The 18,886-nt window shown below is 36.2% G+C and overlaps 1 protein-coding gene across 1 annotated transcript in view; it reads right to left on the bottom strand.

Annotated features, from left to right (window-relative positions):
- GPR158 (G protein-coupled receptor 158) overlaps positions 1 to 18,886 on the bottom strand; it is a 296,434-nt gene that overhangs the window by 7,583 nt on the left and 269,965 nt on the right. The window contains exons 7-9 of the mRNA XM_010859923.1: positions 15,081 to 15,319; positions 4,502 to 4,640; positions 398 to 503 (exon numbers count right to left, since the gene is read on the bottom strand). Of these exons, the coding sequence (XP_010858225.1) occupies positions 398 to 503; positions 4,502 to 4,640; positions 15,081 to 15,319 (484 nt within the window). The remainder of the gene's footprint in view (positions 1 to 397; positions 504 to 4,501; positions 4,641 to 15,080; positions 15,320 to 18,886) is intronic.

Genomic DNA, 18,886 nt, shown 5'->3' with positions numbered 1-18,886 from the left:
ACAACTTTCTTGAATATGAATCCAAGTAAGAGTTTCGTGGAAAAAGATAATTCTGTTTAAAAATGATCTTGAGGTTACAGGTACAATGAAAGGCCACCTTGAACCCCTAATAATTAAAACATAAATCGACAGCAGAATGTTTGGAAAAGGACTGAATTGGATGATGACGGTTTTGTACAGACTAAGGTAGTTAAATATTATGTGAGATGTTTAATGAATCTCCAAAGAAAAGAGATGCCTATTAATAGTTTCCTGAGTTTTAAAAATACTGTAGCATGTTACACAAATCTTTACACCACCCTTTGCCTATATTGCCAGATATTTTTCAAAGAAGAACCAATTTCATTCTCATTTAAAATAACTGTCTTGCAAGAGAAAAGGAATGTTGGAGAAATACCTTTGGAATCAAAAGCAACCCAATGGTGACTGTCACAGTCAAATGAGTATGTGCAAAATACAGCATCAACATCCAATCAGACTGAAGTCTTGAGGCAAGAACAAATCTGAAATGAGAATTCACCATATTAGCAACCCAACAAGATTTCTACTTAAAACACTAGGATACTTGCTTTTCCTCAATGTATCAGTAAATGCAAGGAAGTAAGAAATCATACTGCTATTTCTACAACATATATTGCATTGGCCAAAAAGTTCCTTCAGGTTTTTCTGTAAGATCTTATGGAAAAACTAAAACGCAAATGAACTTTTTGGTCAACCCAGTATTTTCATCACAGAAGAATAAGGGTCTAAGGAACCCTAACTAGATGCATAAGACATAAACTCTTTATTTCCTTAAATTATCAACAGTAAGAAAGATAGCATATACTTATATAATGTGCTAAACATTTTCTTGATTATTTTGTAGGTAAGTTGAATGTGCAAAGCATAAGCAGTGAACACATGTGAATTCTTCAAAAGAAGAGTAGGGTAAAAATTTATTGTTTCAGGGAAATTTAGATTATAAGGCACAGTCAAATAACTCTTGATCATAACAGTTTTCATTTAAAAACATTAATCAGAACTAAGGAAAAAATGAGGAAATATGTGTCTTGGTGAATGATCCCAGAGACTGATACGGTAAACAATGTAATGGGAAAAATGAATGTACTAACGGGTATTAAAGTACATCATTTTTAAACTATTTTTAAACACTGAAATATAGTGGATGTATAAAGCACATCTTTTAAAATACAAATTTTAGTTTTTATAGAGCATCAAATTATTTTAAAATATTTTAAAATGTCATATTTAAAATCTTATAGAGGAATTTATAATGCTCTTTTCCAGGACAGCCCTGCAAGTAAGATGTAGGAAAAATTCATTATTGATATCTGTCCTTGCAATTTTGGAATATTTTGACAAATCAGTAGGTACATGTACAAACTAAAACTCATGTTTTAAGGATTCATCTTTATGCAAAAACCAGGTATTGCTTTTATTAAGGTCATTTTGCACTCATATTCTTTTAATGTTTCCCATCTATTGTTTATTCATGAAAGCTAACTATGAGATTTTGGAATTAGAGAATTAGCATTTTGTTTCAATGATATACATCATCAAATTTGAAAAGCTAAATCCTAAGAGAATGCTTAATCGTGAAATAAACATGTGTGCATGTGTGCTAAGTCACTTCAGCCATGTCTGACTCTTTGCAGTGTTATGGACTGTAGCCTGCCAGGCTCCTCTGTCCTCTGTCCATGAGATTCTCCAGACAAGAATACAAGAGTGGGTTGCCACTTCCTATTCCAGGGGATCTTCCTGACCCAGGGACTGAACTCGGGTCTCCTGCATTGCAGGCGGGTTCTTTACCCTGGGATCGGAAGACCCCCTGGAGAAGAAAATGCCAATCCACCCGTATTCTTGCCTGGGAAATCCTATGCAGAGAGGAGCCTGGTGGGCTACAGTGCATGCGGTCACAGAGAGTTGGACAGGACTGAAGGACTAACACACTACTTTCTTTACCACTAGCACAACCTGGGAAGCCTGAAATAAACATATATGAATCTAAAAATAGAGGAGACTAATTTTATTTCTGCATTATACCATATTCAAGACAAATTTCCTAAATACATATTATTAACATCTAAGATAAAATTTTCATCAAGGCTATTTCTTCCTCATTTTTACCCCCATCTCCCTACTCCTCCAAAGTCAAGGTCAAACGGAAGCTCAGGGGTTATCAAAATGCAGACAGAGTCTTTTCCCTGTGTCTGGAGACATAAGCAACACAGACTTAGACAGAAGTGCAAAACAACTGTGGTCCTTCACAGACAACTAAAAGAGAGTCTCTGGATTAACGTCTTTCTGAATTCCTTTGTGAGAAGGGTAGCTTCATACCTGCTTTGAACATGACTGAATATTCACTGTGTTCAGGAATGGAATACTTTGGAATCCCATCTGTGCCAGGTCAGGTAAGATTTCTTTTTAAGAGCTAATATAGGATTATCTTACTCAATAAAAAGTTACAGTCTTTGAGACAAGAGTATTGAAGCACTGAAGCAATATAAAATGTACCCCTGAAAATAATACAGTGCCAATCTTCTGGGGCCATAGCCAGTCCTGGAGTAGACAGGTACATCAGAGGAGATGGATTTACAGTCTAAAAGCATCCTATGTACAGGGAATTCCTATCTCAAATGCCAACAGAAGTTGAAACTAGCCTGACAATACCTAGAGAAAAGAATGGGTACGTATGTTTTGAATTAAACCAGTGACTCTTCCAAAAAATAATTTTGAAATATACTAACATCAGTTGTCCTTAATCCGCTTTTAATTACTGACAGACTTTTTTTAGGTTGTACTTCTGATTAGAAATATCTTAAGAACAATTGGATTTTGCAGTAGTATTAAAGATTCATTTTAAAAAATAGTATTTCAACTAAACAGGTCTAAAGGTCAGGTGCATAGAAATATTTGAAAATTGAGGTTAAGAATAAAGGCAGACTTTTAAAAAGTTTTGCACTTTCCCAAAAGTTAGATTTATGCTCAGTACTAAAAATAAGTAAAGAATTAGAACTGACTGAGCAAAATGCTTTCTCATTATTCATCCTTCTAGACTTAACCCTTTTAGGTTATTTTAGGTTCTTTTTGTTCAGTCTGATAGTTTGGTAAGAAAGATAGCAAATCTGTACATAATCTATAGTAATAGTTTTTAATTTATATATATGCATGTACAAATACATACATATATGTATACATAATTTCATATTTTAAGCAGATAAGAGGAACATATATATCCTATTGATATAAAATATTTTTGCTGATGTTGGATGCCTTATTTAATATTATTTCACTCCAGGAAAAATTTGCCAAGACAGATCCAGCTGATTTCAATTGTTATTGCTTCTTATCCTTGAATAGAGATTGTGTCTACATATAAGCTCATGGTTTTTATGATTCTTCTGGTCGAACTGGTGGGCTGTTTGCGACTCTGTAGGAAAGGTCTAAGCAAAATAGGAAAGTTATTTTTAACAAGTATTTAACATGTTTCTTGTCACTTTAGCTCTGTTAAAACAGTGTTTTCTGAAGTGTGGCTGTGCATTCAGATATCAACTGAATGCAAGACATCATTTTATGATTACTGACTACAGTGAGAGATGATAAACAACCTGTAAAACTTCCACAGATCATCACTTTTTTATCCTTTCATTAATCTCTATCTTTCCACTGAGGGCCAAGACTAATACTCAAAATTTCTAATTACTTAAAGTGTGTCTTAACTTTTAATGTATATCAAGTAATTGAATGGCATCTCTTTGTTGTTTTTCAAACTAATGGATTCCTTTTATTTTCTTGCTGAGATTTATTTTCAATTATGAATCAGGTGAAAATTCTCAAAAGATAAGTCATGCATCTTTCATTTTCTTCATTTTTCATAAGCCATTTTCTTTCTTCTTTGTACTCTTTGGCTATGGAACCATATGGAATAACAAGAAACGGAGGGCTAGGCCATATATTCTTACCATAGAAAGAGTGTGAGGATGAAAAAAATCCAACTGCACACAAAAATCCAACCATCAACTTGGAATGGATTTTGCTTTTGAATTCAACCTATTTCACATATGTAAGTTATCTGAGTGTTAGGATTTTGAAAGTATAAACTAACATAATAAACACGAGTGAAATCATAGATGATTTATCTGTATCTATTTTATAATGTATGTATGTATTGCTTCATGGCTCCAGAACAAAAAGTATGACATACAATAAACAATACCCAATGACAATCCCAGAAGTGGTTTAACATAATACAATAACAGTGAGTTCCCTTTCAAATAAATGAAGGCAATAAACAGCTCATCAGAAGGAACTAAGAGCAGCAGAGTTAAAAAAAAAAAACTGTTCATTTGTCATTTCTGTGACAAAGAAATTAGTCAATGTACAAAACACTATCCTTCCTAAATCTTTCCATTATGTATCTTACCCAGTTTTGCTGTTTAAATTAAACTGCAACACATCAGAAAAATAAAACAGTTATTTTGCAACTCTACAGATCACTTGCCTAATTGTATGGAATATAGCAGAGATAATGAGCTCATTATGAACTGCAACGGCCATATAGCGCGGCTCATGAAATGCTGAAGGGACCGTCCGCACTGCATAGCAGAGATAAACACCCCACAGGAGGAATAAAAATTCAGCTGTGAGAAGAACAGAAAACACACAATTCGCTGTTAGTTTTATAGGTGAAGGAAGAAGTAAAATTTAAGCACTTTAGCAGGCATTTTGTGTCTATGATAGAAACACACAGAAATAGATGCATACAAAAATGTCATTCACATATGAATACATAGGCCATGTTTATTTTTAATTTTTATTCAGTGTATAGAGGATTTTTCATAGGTATATTTTATTTTTTCAATTAAACATTTTTTAAACAGTGTTTGATATCTCAGATTTTTTTTTTTTTGAGAATCAATAGCTATTTCCTAAAATGTGCAAAATAATTTTCTACATCCCGAACGTAAGTTTAAGCTGTTCACAGAGCCTCTGAATCACAATAAAGTCATCAAGGTAGCAAAAGGCTTATAATGTATTTACATGCAGCTTCGAGATATTTAAGTTCTTAATGCACTGAATCTGGTTCAAAGACCTCCATTGCCCGAACTGTGAGAAAACTGGTTGCTAAACATGCAGTGGCATATTTTATCAGTGAACCTTCATGGTTTTCACACCTGACAGACATCTAATCTTTGGTGAGTATATGCCAAAGTTTTAGTGAAATTCCCCATCACCTTGTTCGCTTGCTCAAGCCAGAAGAGACAATATAGTGTGGCAGTTAAGGATAGGGCTTCAGAATCATGCTAGACCTGATGGGGAATTCTGGCTGGCTCCCCAATTAACTTTGCATTATCTGACTCGAGTTAACCCTGGTCACAGTTTCCTTCCCTGGAAAATGAGGATAATAAAAGTACATATTTCATGGGGCTATTTGCTGCTGCTGCTGCTGCTAAGTCGCTTCAGTTGTGACCGACTCTGTGCGACCCAACGGATGGCAGCCCACCAGGCTTCCCCGTCCCTGGGATTCTCCAGGCAAGAACACTGGAATGGGTTGCCATTTCCTTCTCCAATGCATGAAAGTGAAAAGTGAAAGTTAAGTCGCTCAGTCCTGTCTGACTCTTTGGGACCCCATGGACTGTAGCCTACCAGGCTCCTCTGTCCATGGATTTTCCAGGCAAGAGTACTGGAGTGGGGTGCCATTGCCTTCTCCAGGCTATTTGCTAATGAAATCAAATAATGGACAGAAAGCACTTAACAGTTTCTGATAGGGATGATGTCAGATAAATAAATAAAAGCAAATGTTAAATAATTAGTTCTTTTTGTTAAACATCTCCTTTGACTTTCTGAAATTAAAAAAATTTTTTTTTTGGCTGTGCTGGGTCTTTGTTGCTATGCTCAGACTGTCTCTAATTGTGGTCAGCAGGGGCTATTCTTCATTGTGATGCATGGACTTCTCATTTGGTAGCTTCTCTAGTTGTGGAGCACGGGCTCCAGGGTGTGTGGGCTTCAGTAGTTGTGGTGCGTGGGATCTAGAGCACAGGTTCAGTAGCTGTGGCTCAGGAGCTTAGCTGCTCCACGGCATGTAGGATCTTCCCAGACCAGGGATTGAACCCATGTCTCTAGCACTGCCAGGCAAGGGCAAGACTCTTCACCACTGACCCATCAGGGAAGTCCCTCTTTTGACTATTTTTTTAAAACTGAACATTGTTACTTTACCCTATTCTGACCAAGTAACTGTTATCATGCATTTTCTCTGTCTTAGTGATGTGACCTCATGGGACAATAATACCCAATTAACAAAAAGAAAGTTCTGGTTAGCAAAAACATTTCACAAAATGCGTTACCTAGAGGTAATCTACTTGCATACCGAAATACTGATTTCCAGTTCCATATGCCCAGGTGTTTTACCTGCTAAAGTTTCAGCATATTTCTACCAGTATTTAAACAATAAGCCCTAAGTAAACACACCTTTCAAGAGTTACTCAAAAACTCTGATATGGTCAAAAGCCAAAGAGAAAATAAACCTCACTCAAAGATCTCCATGATCTGAGAGTGGAGGTCTTGATTATTCTGTATGTTGGCCACTGGCCATGTCTGTGAATGTTCTTCCTAGCCAAGCTTACTGGATTTGGAAAAGGTCTTCATGGAAAGCTTTCTTCCCTAAGGCTTGTACTTCTGTCCATGGTATTACTATTGCCTCTTCACCCAGGTTTGAAATCTCAGAGCCACCTTTCACTGATACATTTTCTACCTAGACTTATTTTTCATATGTATCACTTCTCTCAATGTCCACAATTACAATTGTTGCTTAAGTTCCTATAAGTTTACTCCTTATTTATCAACTGTCCATCTAAACCTGGATTCACCCTATATTAATCATTCTCTATAACAGCGACAAGTTCATTTTTCTAAAACTCCACTTTGATCCAGATCTCCATTTGGGTTCACTGATTCATATTAATATTTCCCTTTGAAGATCCATTCATACCTACTTAGGACCCTGGAATTAATTTCTGTTCCCAAAGGAAGACTACAGGGGTTCCTGCCAGGGCAGACATGTTTCAAGACTTTGATAACTTTCTTGTCAGAAAGTTTCAAGACTTTCTTACCCCCTAAGGGCTTCCTGTTGGCTGCCCCATTGCTTGGCCTTATTCATTTGTGCTCATGTAGTTCTTAGACCTTGATTTCCTGTCTATTCTCTGACCCTCATGTGAGCTCTTATGAGGAACTGCTTGTATCTTCATTTAGAAATCTTCAGCAGTTCACTATTATTTTATAAGATTGGCCCTCTATGACCTCATGTCACACAACCAACATGAACTCCCAGAGTTCCCCAACACGAACTCTGAGCTGGCCCAGGAAGACTCACTGTCCTCTGAACGCTCCAAAGATTCTTGCTTCTGCGTCTTTGTTTGTGCTGTTACTAACACACAAAATCTCCTCTCATCCACACTTCCAAATATTAACCAATCTTTCGATGTTCAATTCAGGTCCCACCTCCATCCCTAGGTCCCCAGCCATGATTCTAACTTACACTGAAGTTTCCTTCCTCTAATCTCTTACAGTTTTTAACTATCTATACCACACAACGCAGAGAATAATTTGCCACACAATATATAACTGGGAGAAAACTGTTCATGGAGTCTTGAGCCCTGACTGTGATGATATTTATCAGGATAAGAACTAAGTCTTTCAATTATTTTTTCTACCTTTGCCCACAAAGATGATAGCAAGGATACTGATCACACATGAATAAGATTTAATAAATATTTGTTGAAATGAATGAATATAAATGATACCAGTTTCATGTATTTAAGAGATATAGGCTTTCTGTTACCTTGCCACTTCACTTAACACTGATGGATGTCTAGGCCCATCAAACATCTATATACACAATTTAAAGATAATACTGGCATTATGATTAATAATGGCAATAAATATAGGCAATATGATTATGATTATGAATATGAATAGGCAATATGAATAAAGGCAAATGATACTTATTGATGGGCCACTAAGTGTGTGGTAATTGACACTCAAGAATGATGAATACAAAATATTATTAAATAACACTAGCACAAAAATGTGCTGTAGTTGAAGGATCCACATAAAGCTGAATTATGAAAACATTATCTCCTGGCCACTTATAGCAGTGCTTTTATATAATTTTATACTGAACACTTTTTTTTTTAAAGGAAAGTAGTTATCAAGTTAATTAGTATGCTATAATAGAGAATTACATTTAAAAATATAAGACAAAATAAGAGTCCTCCAAACAGCTAAGCTGAACATTAAAATCATTTCATTAGCAATATCAAACAATATGCCCCAGCAGAAAAACAATTTATTATTCAAAGTACCAATTAAACTAAATGTGATTTATAAAAGTTGTGCTGAGGAAAAAAAAGTCAGTTTCATATAATTAACTTCAGACTAACACTGCAATCAGTAAAGAAAATATGCAGATGTTACCAAATTTTGCAATGCTGTTTCATGGGGGTTGAAATATATGTTGTGCTTCTGCTTTAGAAAATAATTTTTGGTGGCAAACGATTGATGGGAGGCATGGATATACTTAAAAAGGGAATTGTATTTATATTTAAAGATTCAAATAGGGCTTTCAGAAAACTGAGGTATTCCATTTTTAATCTATAAGGAATAACATTTCATTTAAAAGTTAACTACCATAGCCTTTAAAAAATTAATACACCATAATGAAAGTAATTTCAAGTTATCTTTCCAAAGGCCTGGGTCAAGCAAAGGAGTGAGAAATAATATTAGTTTTTTGACACTGAAGATGTCCCAGGTTGGTGATCTTAGAACACCCACAAGGGCTGGAGAAAAGCAATCTCAAAGTACAAACGACTCTCAAGCTGTGATCCTCTGCTTTGCCATGCTGCAAAGGCGTTTTGTATTAATAATGTTTTATGCTTCTTGGGTGCTTCTTCACTCAGTTGTGTCTGACTCTTTGTGACCCCAGGATTGTAGCCCACCAGGTTCCTCTGTCCATGGGGATTCTCCAGGCAAGAATATTGAAATGGGTTGCCATGCTCTTCTCTAGCAGATATCCCCAACCTTGAACCCAGGATTGAACCTGGATTGAACCCAGGTCTTCCACACTGCAGATGGATTCTTTACCCTCTGAGCCACCAGGGGAGCCCTTATGCTTCTTAGCACATTTAAAAATTATTTTTACAGATCAGATCAGATCAGATCAGTCGCTCAGTCGTGTCTGACTCTTTGCGACTCCATGAACTGCAGCACGCCAGGCCTCCCTGTCCATCACCAACTTCCGGAGTTCACCCAGACTCCTGTCCATCGAGTCAGTGATGCCATCCAGCCATCTCATCATCTGTCGTCCCCTTCTCCTCCTGCCCCCAATCCCTCCCAGCATCAGAGTCTTTTCCAATGAGTCACAACTAAATATATAAATGAAACATTTAGCTTTCCTTTTCCAAGTGTTTCTTTTAATGTCGTCTTCTGTTTTTCTCTAAATCCTATCCACTTAGAAAATTTACAAAGTAAACTTACTCCATTTTATTCTAATAATATGGTGGACTGCACAGAAGTTATCATTAGGTCAAACAACTAAATAATGCTTGAGAACAGCTCAAATTCCAGCATTCCAGGGTTTGGCTGCAGACAGAAACTTTATATTCTGGAGGCTTATTTGTCTTTTCTTTGCTTTAAATAAAGATAGGTGTGAGATTTACAGTGGTGAAAACAATGAAAAGGATACTTCTGGTAGAATTTTAAAGGGAGGATTGACTTTGTGAGATCACGTGGCCTTGGGGGTACATTTTTGAGAGTGTGGATGTGGCCGTGAAGTGGGTGATTGGTGAGTTGCAGGAGTTCTGTTTGTCATAAAATCAGTGTATTCATCTAAGAAGCATGGAGAAGATGGATGTTGCTGGGAGTTCACAACTAGGACTCTGCCAGCCAGGAATGCCCCTTCTCAGCTCCTGGGAGCAGTAAGGAAGAGATGGGCAGAGCTGAGCCGTAGGACACATCCATGGACACGCCCACTGAGAACCTGGCTCCACCCCTGCTGACTCACCATGAACAGAGTCTGCATCCCAGGTCTCCTGGTTCTCTTGACCAGTGTTCTCTAAATTATATCCTTCAATGGAGACTTTCTTTTGCTTTATTACTAGAGGCATAGACATTGGTTTTGACTACTGTGGGGAATGGGTCTCAGTGAGCTCAAACAGGAAAACTCACAAGCCTTCCTATTCCTCCATACTTAAACCTCAGAAGAAGGCTCTGTTCGCTACAGTTACTGCAGACATCGGAGTGGAATGGGGGTAAAACAGGCTGGAATTTGCAGTCCATATGGGTTAGCAGCTTGTTTTTAAACTATGATAGTCATCTTAGTACGAGTAAAAGAGCTGCCAAAATCTTTTGACAACAGAGTTAATCTATAGGCTATCTACTGAAGCAACAAAACCTTTTTTCCCCATCTTAATTATTCACCCTTTAGAATCCAACGGTTCCACGGGGGAGCTGAAGCTCCTTAGAAGCTATGATCGCTACAGATATCTTAATTACTCCTGCTCCATGTCTTTTAGGCACTGCCCCAAGACCCCATCCCAAAATTTCTTCACTTCTAAAAAGAAAAATGGCGTTGTAAGGATAAAATGATGGAGAGGGCAATGGCACCCCACTCCAGTACTCTTGCCTGGAAGGAGCCTGGTAGGCTGCAGTCCATGGGGTCGCTAAGAGTCGGACACAACTGAGCGACTTCACTTTGACTTCTCACTTTCATGCATTGGAGAAGGAAATGGCAACCCACTCCAGTGTTCTTGCCTGGAGAATCCCAGGGACGGGGGAGCCTGGTGGGCTGCCGTCTCTGGGGTCACACAGAGTCGGACATGACTGAAGTGAATTAGCAGTAGCAGCAGCAAGGATAAAATGAAGGAACAAAATTAATTTATCCTTTCTCTCAGCCCTTCAGCATCACAACTACTCTTCAAAGAAATAAAACATTGTTCAGAAGAGGTAATATGTAGATAAACAAGGAAAATAATATCTACGTCACTCATTCAAGAAACTATGAAAAAGACCTTCAAAAAGTATGTCTGTATCATATATAGAATCTAAACACAACGCAACAAAACAAAACCACATCGAACACATAGAAACAGTACAATGATGATTGACAGGGGCTAAAGTTGTGGGGATAAGGAGAGATTGGTCAAAGGCTACAGATGTTGTTAAAAGATGGATACATTTTGAGGATCTAATGTAAGTAACTATACTTGAAATTTGCTGAGAGAATGGATTTTAAGCATTCTTACACATACACACACACCTCCCCCAGGAAACTATGTGAGTTGATGAATATGTTAATTAACTTGACTGGGGGAATCATTTCACAATGTATCATATATCAAGTCATTATGTTTAAATATATTACAAGTTCACAGATTATGATTCAATAAAGTGCAGTATAAAATTAAAAAACTTAAAATAAATAAATAAAACAACATAAAAAACAAACAACCCTCCCCCCAACCCCAAAAAAAGTATGTGTGAAGTTTCTCATGACATAGCCTGTCAATGCAGTCAAGCTTTCATTTCTTTGATTGAAAATTAAAAATACATTTAAAAAATTGTAACAAACGATGCAGCAGGATTAAGGCATATGGTACATTAGAATAAAAAAAGATGCATGTAAATGAACCTAAATCATGAACATTAATCTAAGTCAGATGGAAAGGAAGTCTAATCTATTTTCCTCAGTACTCATTAAAGGGTGCTTGTACCATATTTCACCTGTCACAATATAGCCTAATCTTCTAGGAGAATTAAGTATTTAAATCCTGAGAAACAATAGCTATTCTAGAATTTCCCTATATAACTCAGTAGGTGTTACTGTATTCTTCTCAGTCTCTTCTAAACACTGGCGTACAACTAATTGAATTACTGAACACATTGTCTGCTTTGTGTTTAAAATATACAAGCCAAGAGAAGAATCAGGTTTCTTCCCAGTAGTTTTCTATACCTGATTCCTCCTCTGAAACACCTGTGGTAGGAAAATCACCTACATGGGCAGTTCTGGAGTGAGCAAGAAGTAGGAAGGACCCATTCCTTAAATTTATGACTCATATTTCTAACTAGAGTTCTACTTCAGTGGAAAAACTAGAATCACACTCAAATGATTCTTTAATTTGTATTAAAAAAAAAAAAACGGATAGTTTCAGACAGGTAAAACTGATCCATGTTTATCAATATATTAACACCACTTTTTTTTTTTAAATTGACTCCTGACACTAATATAAATATACACAGCTTCTTGACACAGATTTCTCACAACAGCTTCAAGGTAAAGCCTATCTCCATCCTTTCCCTGCACAGAATTATTTCTGCTTAGGAAATGGGGAATAATTTAGCTTTCAGTACATGCTTCTTTCTGGCAGAATGAAGATACATTAATTTATTCTTGAATAACAGCTTGGATATAAAAAATCTAATGGTAAACATGCTATTTATAGAAATATATAAAGAGAACTGCAAAGAGGCACACATTAGCAAACATTAAGAGGGGTTAAATACAGAATATCTAATGCTACATGCCAAAAGAGAAATAAATGCAACCACTGTAGGGTAGTGTGGAAAAAGAATTTTACAGCAACCACATGTCTCTTGAGTTTTCAAGATAGTCTTAATTTAAAATATTTGTTCCTGTTGTTAAATCACGTGTCTTTTCTTCAGAGAACTATGTCACTGCAAGAAAAGTGTAATTTTGAAACTAAGGTGTTTCAGTAGTTTATGAGTAGTTCAGTAAATTATTCAGTAGGACAAAAATAATCACTAAAAGGTAAAAATATTATCACCAAACATTTAACTTCCTCTTACCTCTTGATCTCTATACCTTATCATTAGTCTTTTACTTTAAAGTATTTTGCACCCTAAAGAAGGTCACATTTGTGATCTCTATGTAGAAATAAATATGAATACAGAACTGACAGTAACCTGTAGTTCATTTTACATAAACTTTCTTTATATATAAGAATTTTCTATAATAAACAAGACCCACTAAATACCTATAATGTCGCTAGTACTGAAGACCTTATGGTACATAAAAAATATATAAGAGACTTATTCCTCTCATCAGGTAGTTTACTATTGGGTTATAAAGATAAGTGAGAATCGAAAGCGAAATTAGGTGGTAAAGTCTCTTGGTACAGTGGTAGTTCAATGAAGGAAGACAACCATTTGGACTAGAACCTAGGAGAATCTTTATAAAAGAGAAGTTCTTTGAGGCATGGGTAATATTTAGAATATTACAAAGAGGTAGAAAGAACATTTCCTTTGATAGGGAGAGTGCTGGAGGTGGGTAGGAACTGTGTGAAACAGGAAGGAAATGCCTAACTGGAAAAGAGGGTAATGTTAAAATACATTGTAAATAATGCTGGATTAACAATGCTGCTTAAGTTTACTGTGAGTCTTGAAAATCTGTTAAAGGAATCTGGAGAATCAGAAAGTGATGTGATGAATCAGTAAATTCAATCTAGGTTGCTTTTAGAAGACACACACCCACACCCGCCCCACACAGACAACCCAAATTCAGGGATTTTGGAGTTGGCATCATTAGAATCAAGAAGGACATACAGCAGTACTTCTCAAAGTGTGGTCTCACACCCAAAAGCAGAAGCATCACCTGGGAACCTGATACAGAGCAAATTCTTGGGCTTCATTCTGCTTATTCATTGCCAACCTAATGACGCCTCATTATGTATTTTGAATATCGTATTCTTTGTAAAACATAAAAGAAATGTAATGTGCTTTTCTTCATAGTAATATTGGGAAACGATTTTTCTTAGTTTGGTCAACTTGGATTGAAGAATGTAAATTAATGTTACAGGTTTCTATTAAGTAGAAATTTTATATCTACACAATTTGTTTAATTTTCACATTCAGATGAAAGTCAGAATCAGAACTGCTTCCTACCCATGCTTTATCTTCTAATACTGATATATTGATATCTACTGATACAGAACTACAGATATTTTCATTGCTATTGATCAAAATAATGATGACTAACTTTATATATTATTATAGTGCTATAACCATTCCCTTTATGTACCCACATTGCTTTATTACTACAGATACCAGGCTTATATGAGTCCTAAAATACCCTCTCAGAAAAATATTATTCCATTCAAATTGTAAACAATGTACACATTTTATGAGCTTCCAGCAAAATACTAAATGTGAACATTCCACAAACAACTGCCAATATGCAGGAGATAGATAATGGGAATTAAATTCATGTTTTTATTTTTGACATCTGCCAAAGAAAGTTAAGATTTGTCCCTGGTTGACTGAGGGGAATGACAACAAAATAATAAAATGTTTTTGTATCTTTGCAGGCTTAGTTTAAAAATAGCCCAATATTAACAACAGAAAAATTCCTATGGAATTTTCTCTTTCTCATTTTCCAAAAAACTGAGGTACCAGAAAAATAATCTGTGCTTTTGGCCCAACTCATCATGGGCTTCTTCTAAGTTCTCCAGTTTCTCAGTCACATAACTTACTTCCCACAAGTAGCAAGGTTCTGTGTTTGTATAATACCAGAACTCCAGAGAATTCCCAATAAATTATCTTTAGAGGAAAGATAAATTAGAAATTTTGTTCAGAGCACTCTATAGAGACCAAGTCTGATATATCACAGGACTCAAACAATATTAAAAATACCAGCACATTTCCTTTTTTCTCCCAAAATAAATAAGTCAAAACAATCGATACTGTTAGCCAAATGGGGACACATTGATAGGATGGAAAGCAGAAAGTCTGTGTATAAAGAAGCTGCCTTTACTTACTGTGTTTCTCCTTCTTGCACAAAGAAGGGCATTTTCTGAACAAAGCTGCACACCTCTGAAAAATAACAGGAACTCCCAGAAAAAGTTTGCGTTCCACATATCATTATTGTCCGTTTCATAATATTGTTTTACCAAAACCAAATGGGTAAAATTCCTCTAGAGTTTGTGAAAGGGTTTGGCAAGGCTTCTGAGGAAGTCCGTTGTCATGCTAGTGGGCAAACAGAAGACAACCGCACAAACCGAGTGACCACGTACCGGCTGCTGTCATGTAATCCCAGCGCTCGACGAGGCACATACTGAAGATGAGGTGATCTGACGTTCGCCCTTGGCCAATGAGTGAAATGTGCCTCTCCAAATTCTGGCAAACAGATGATGTCCAGCCAACGAGAAACCAGAACACTACCAGGAGTATTACCGCCAGCATCCTCATGACACGTCCACCAGTCATGTATGGAATCCTCTGGGCTGTTCGTGAAAGAAACACCTTCAAAACCCTGGGAGAGCAAGACATCAAAATGTGAAGGCAAACCTAACATCCAGGAAGTAAAACTCTAAAATATCTGGTTTTTCTTGGTGAAATCTAAATCTACCCAAACTTACTTAGGCAGAATTTTAACACTAAAAAAAAAACAAAAAGTGTCACTTGTTATCATTACTGAATTTCTTTCTATTTTATCTTCCAATAGCAGAACAAATATCCTGTGTTAGAGGTCAGTGAGTCAATAGATTTGTGTAGGATGGAATTCTTTTGAGGATGTCTTAATATTTCAAGGAAAATTCTCAGGACCTTAGAAAGATCCATAGGGAAACACTGCTCAAACTGGGTTTCTAAGGGATCAAAAGATAGTCCTGAAAGTTGGTAGTTGGATTTTACATTATACTAAGTCAAAAATTTCCTTAAATGAGTTATTCTTTATAGCAGAATGTTATAAAAGGTATTTTTTGAAAATAATTTTTTGTAGCCTCCCTTTGTCATCATTGTATCACATAGTGAAAAATAATTATGAGTACAAAAACAAAAGCAATAAGAGGACTATTTAAATACCCCTCAATAAGACTATTGCATTAAAGAAGAAGATTGGGATATGACCTACAAGAACTACATTCATTTTTTTGGTGTATATATGACTCAAATGCATAGCCAGGGTTGAGAACTACTGGATTACATGGTATCTAAGAACTGTTTCATCTCTGAAAATGATGTGAAGACAAAATTCAACCTTACTATAGGGATCTTTCCAGCTATCCTTTCTTTAATATCATCTCCAGAATATTCTTAGCTGATTTTAACTCCCTACTCTCATTCTGATATTTTAGGTCACAAAGTTGTGACTTGACATAAACTACCATAATGGTTTATGGTACTATAAGGGTATCCATAATCAATTTCTAAATAAATTCATCTTTTCAGCTTTTCTGCTTCCTCTTCCATCTCATCTTTCAACATATTAAATGAAATGTTCCTATGAATTATTCATAAAAATCATTATAAATCCAGAAATGAAACTTACACACCTGAAATAATCTAGATGTTTTTTACTATCTTTTCTCTCAATGCAGGGCTTTGATAGCTCTTCCCCCTTATATCCAGTAAAGAAAGTTATTTTCTAGCATGTTCATATTTATCCTCCCCCTATCCATATTTCTGGGTTTTCTGGTGGCTCTGACAGTAAAGAGTCTGTCTGCAATGCAGAAGACCTGGGTTTGATCCCTGGGTCATTGGGAAGATCCCCTGGAGAAGGAAATGGCAACCCACTCCAGTATTCTTGCCTGGGGAATTCATGGACAGAGGAGCCTGGTGGGCTATAGCACAGGGGGTCACAAAGAATCAGACATGACTGAGCAACTTTCACTTTAACCCATATCTTTAACTCCATTGTCCTTCAGCTAACACACAATGTGAATTAATTCTGAATAAAATACTTATCCTCAATTTTAATGTGGAACAACATCAGAAAGGTTTTAGTATAAAATAAGAATACAAAAGATCACTTTACTCATTGTTTAACTACAGACAGTCCCCAATTTTAAACACTTCAACTTAGTGATATTTTGATTTTATGATGGCACAAATTGATAAGCATTCAGTAGAAACTGTACTTTGAACCTGAATTTCGATCTTTAACTAGGCTAATGGTACGTGGTACAATACTCTCTCCTGATGCCTCAGCTCCAAGACAGCCACGGGATCACAAGGTTAAACAACTGATCCACTTACAACCATTCTGTACTCATTCAATCATTATGCTTTTCACTTTCAGTACAGTATTCAATAAATGATATGAGATATTCAACATTTTATTATAAAACAGACCTTGCGTTAGATGATGTTGCCGAAGTGGAGGCTACTGTAAGTGTTCTGAGCACAGTTAAGGTAGAGTGGGTTAAACTATGATGTTAGGTATGTTAGATGCGCTCACAACTTAACGATACTCTCAATCTACAATGGATTTATCTGGATATAATTCTACTGTAAATCAAGGAAGAGCTGTAGTTCACCAGATTAGCAGTTATTCTCCATTCCCTGGGTGAAACACATGAGCACTGGTAGCGAACGCATTGCCTCCCTCTACAGGCCTCAAACACTTCTGCTCCACGGAGTTGAAGTGCTGCCTGTTAAGAATTACTTGTACTTGTTCCCAAACTAAACCCACTGTTAATCCTTTTTTTTGAAGTATAGTTGATTTGTGATATTAGTCTCAGGTGTGAAACTAACAATTTCACAGTGATTCAGTATTTTATAGATTCTACTACATTTAAAGTTAGATAAAGAGGGGAGGTGGTAGTTGGTCTGGGCCTTGACGGATATCAATTGACAGAAATGGAGGAAAGTAGAAAAGATATAAGAGGATATTCTAACTGAAGGGAAAAACATAACAAAGTCTTTGAGGAATGTTGTCTTTGAGGGACAGTGGGTGGAAAGGTTTGGCAAGAGTAGAAGTTTTCCTTAACCCAGAGGAACTCCTAGGGATTTTTCAAGTTACTTTGAGGGGTTTTCACTGGGTTGAGAACCACTGCTTCAGAGAAAAAGAGTTATGATTTATACTTTCTTTCTATGGCTGAGATGTGGAAAGTCATTAATTTTTCTGTTACTTGAAGATTTTCACATATTTGCTCAAAGAGAGCAAAGAGCGAATTTTTAAAATAAATATCTTTAAAATATACTACTTCTTAACCAGATGAGCTTGTTTTTTGCAGAGGAAGTCTATATGATCCCAGTAGAGTAATCTTTTAGTCAAGAAACCAGCTTCCAAATAATCAGACATTTTCATGTTTTCCATGGGTATTTATCATAGAGTCTGAGAATTCAAGATTGTCAGGTCCCCAAATCTCATTTCCAGAGAGGGAAAAACCAAAGCCCAGCCCTCATGAGCCTCCTGTTATCGATTTTACTGACGTTCAAACACTAGAAAATACAGTAACATAACTCTGCACTGCAGTCTAAGCATTTCAGGATATTGGTTTTTGTAAAATGGAATAAGACGCATTTTTCTAGGATTGCCTTAAAATAAAATGAGAAAATTCTGCTACATCTTTAAAAAAAATTAGCTCTTGTTAGTCTACATGGGTTCACTGCCTAGAAACCAAGTTCTAAAAGTGAAATCCTTAGACATGCACTTATATGAAATACAGCTGTAGAAAAAGTGCAACCATTAAACTTACACAGATTACTTTTCCGACTATTTTTTCATAGATTAATCTTTAAGCTATCATCTGTTGAGAAGGTTTCACTATTCTCAATGAACACAGTAATATATATAAGGATACAAAAAAATCTCCAAAATTTAATACAAAATGGCATATTTAAAGTATATATTCAGTTCTCATTAATAGTAGATAAATTCATAAATAAGAATTTATGTACATCATAAATAAAGAAATCATGTTGAAATGATAAAAAACTATGGCAATCCAGGAATTGGCTGTCACTATATGTCTACCTCTTGGAGAAGGCAATGGCACCCCACTCCTGTACTCTTGCCTGGAAAATCCCATGGACGGAGGAGCCTGGTGGGCTATAGCACAGGGGGTCACAAAGAATCAGACATGACTGAGCAACT

Source organism: Bison bison, unplaced genomic scaffold, assembly GCF_000754665.1.
Source record: "Bison bison bison isolate TAMUID 2011002044 unplaced genomic scaffold, Bison_UMD1.0 scf7180017864461, whole genome shotgun sequence".
Taxonomy (NCBI): Eukaryota; Metazoa; Chordata; class Mammalia; order Artiodactyla; family Bovidae; genus Bison; species Bison bison.
This window is presented reverse-complemented; position numbering and strand designations above follow the sequence as displayed.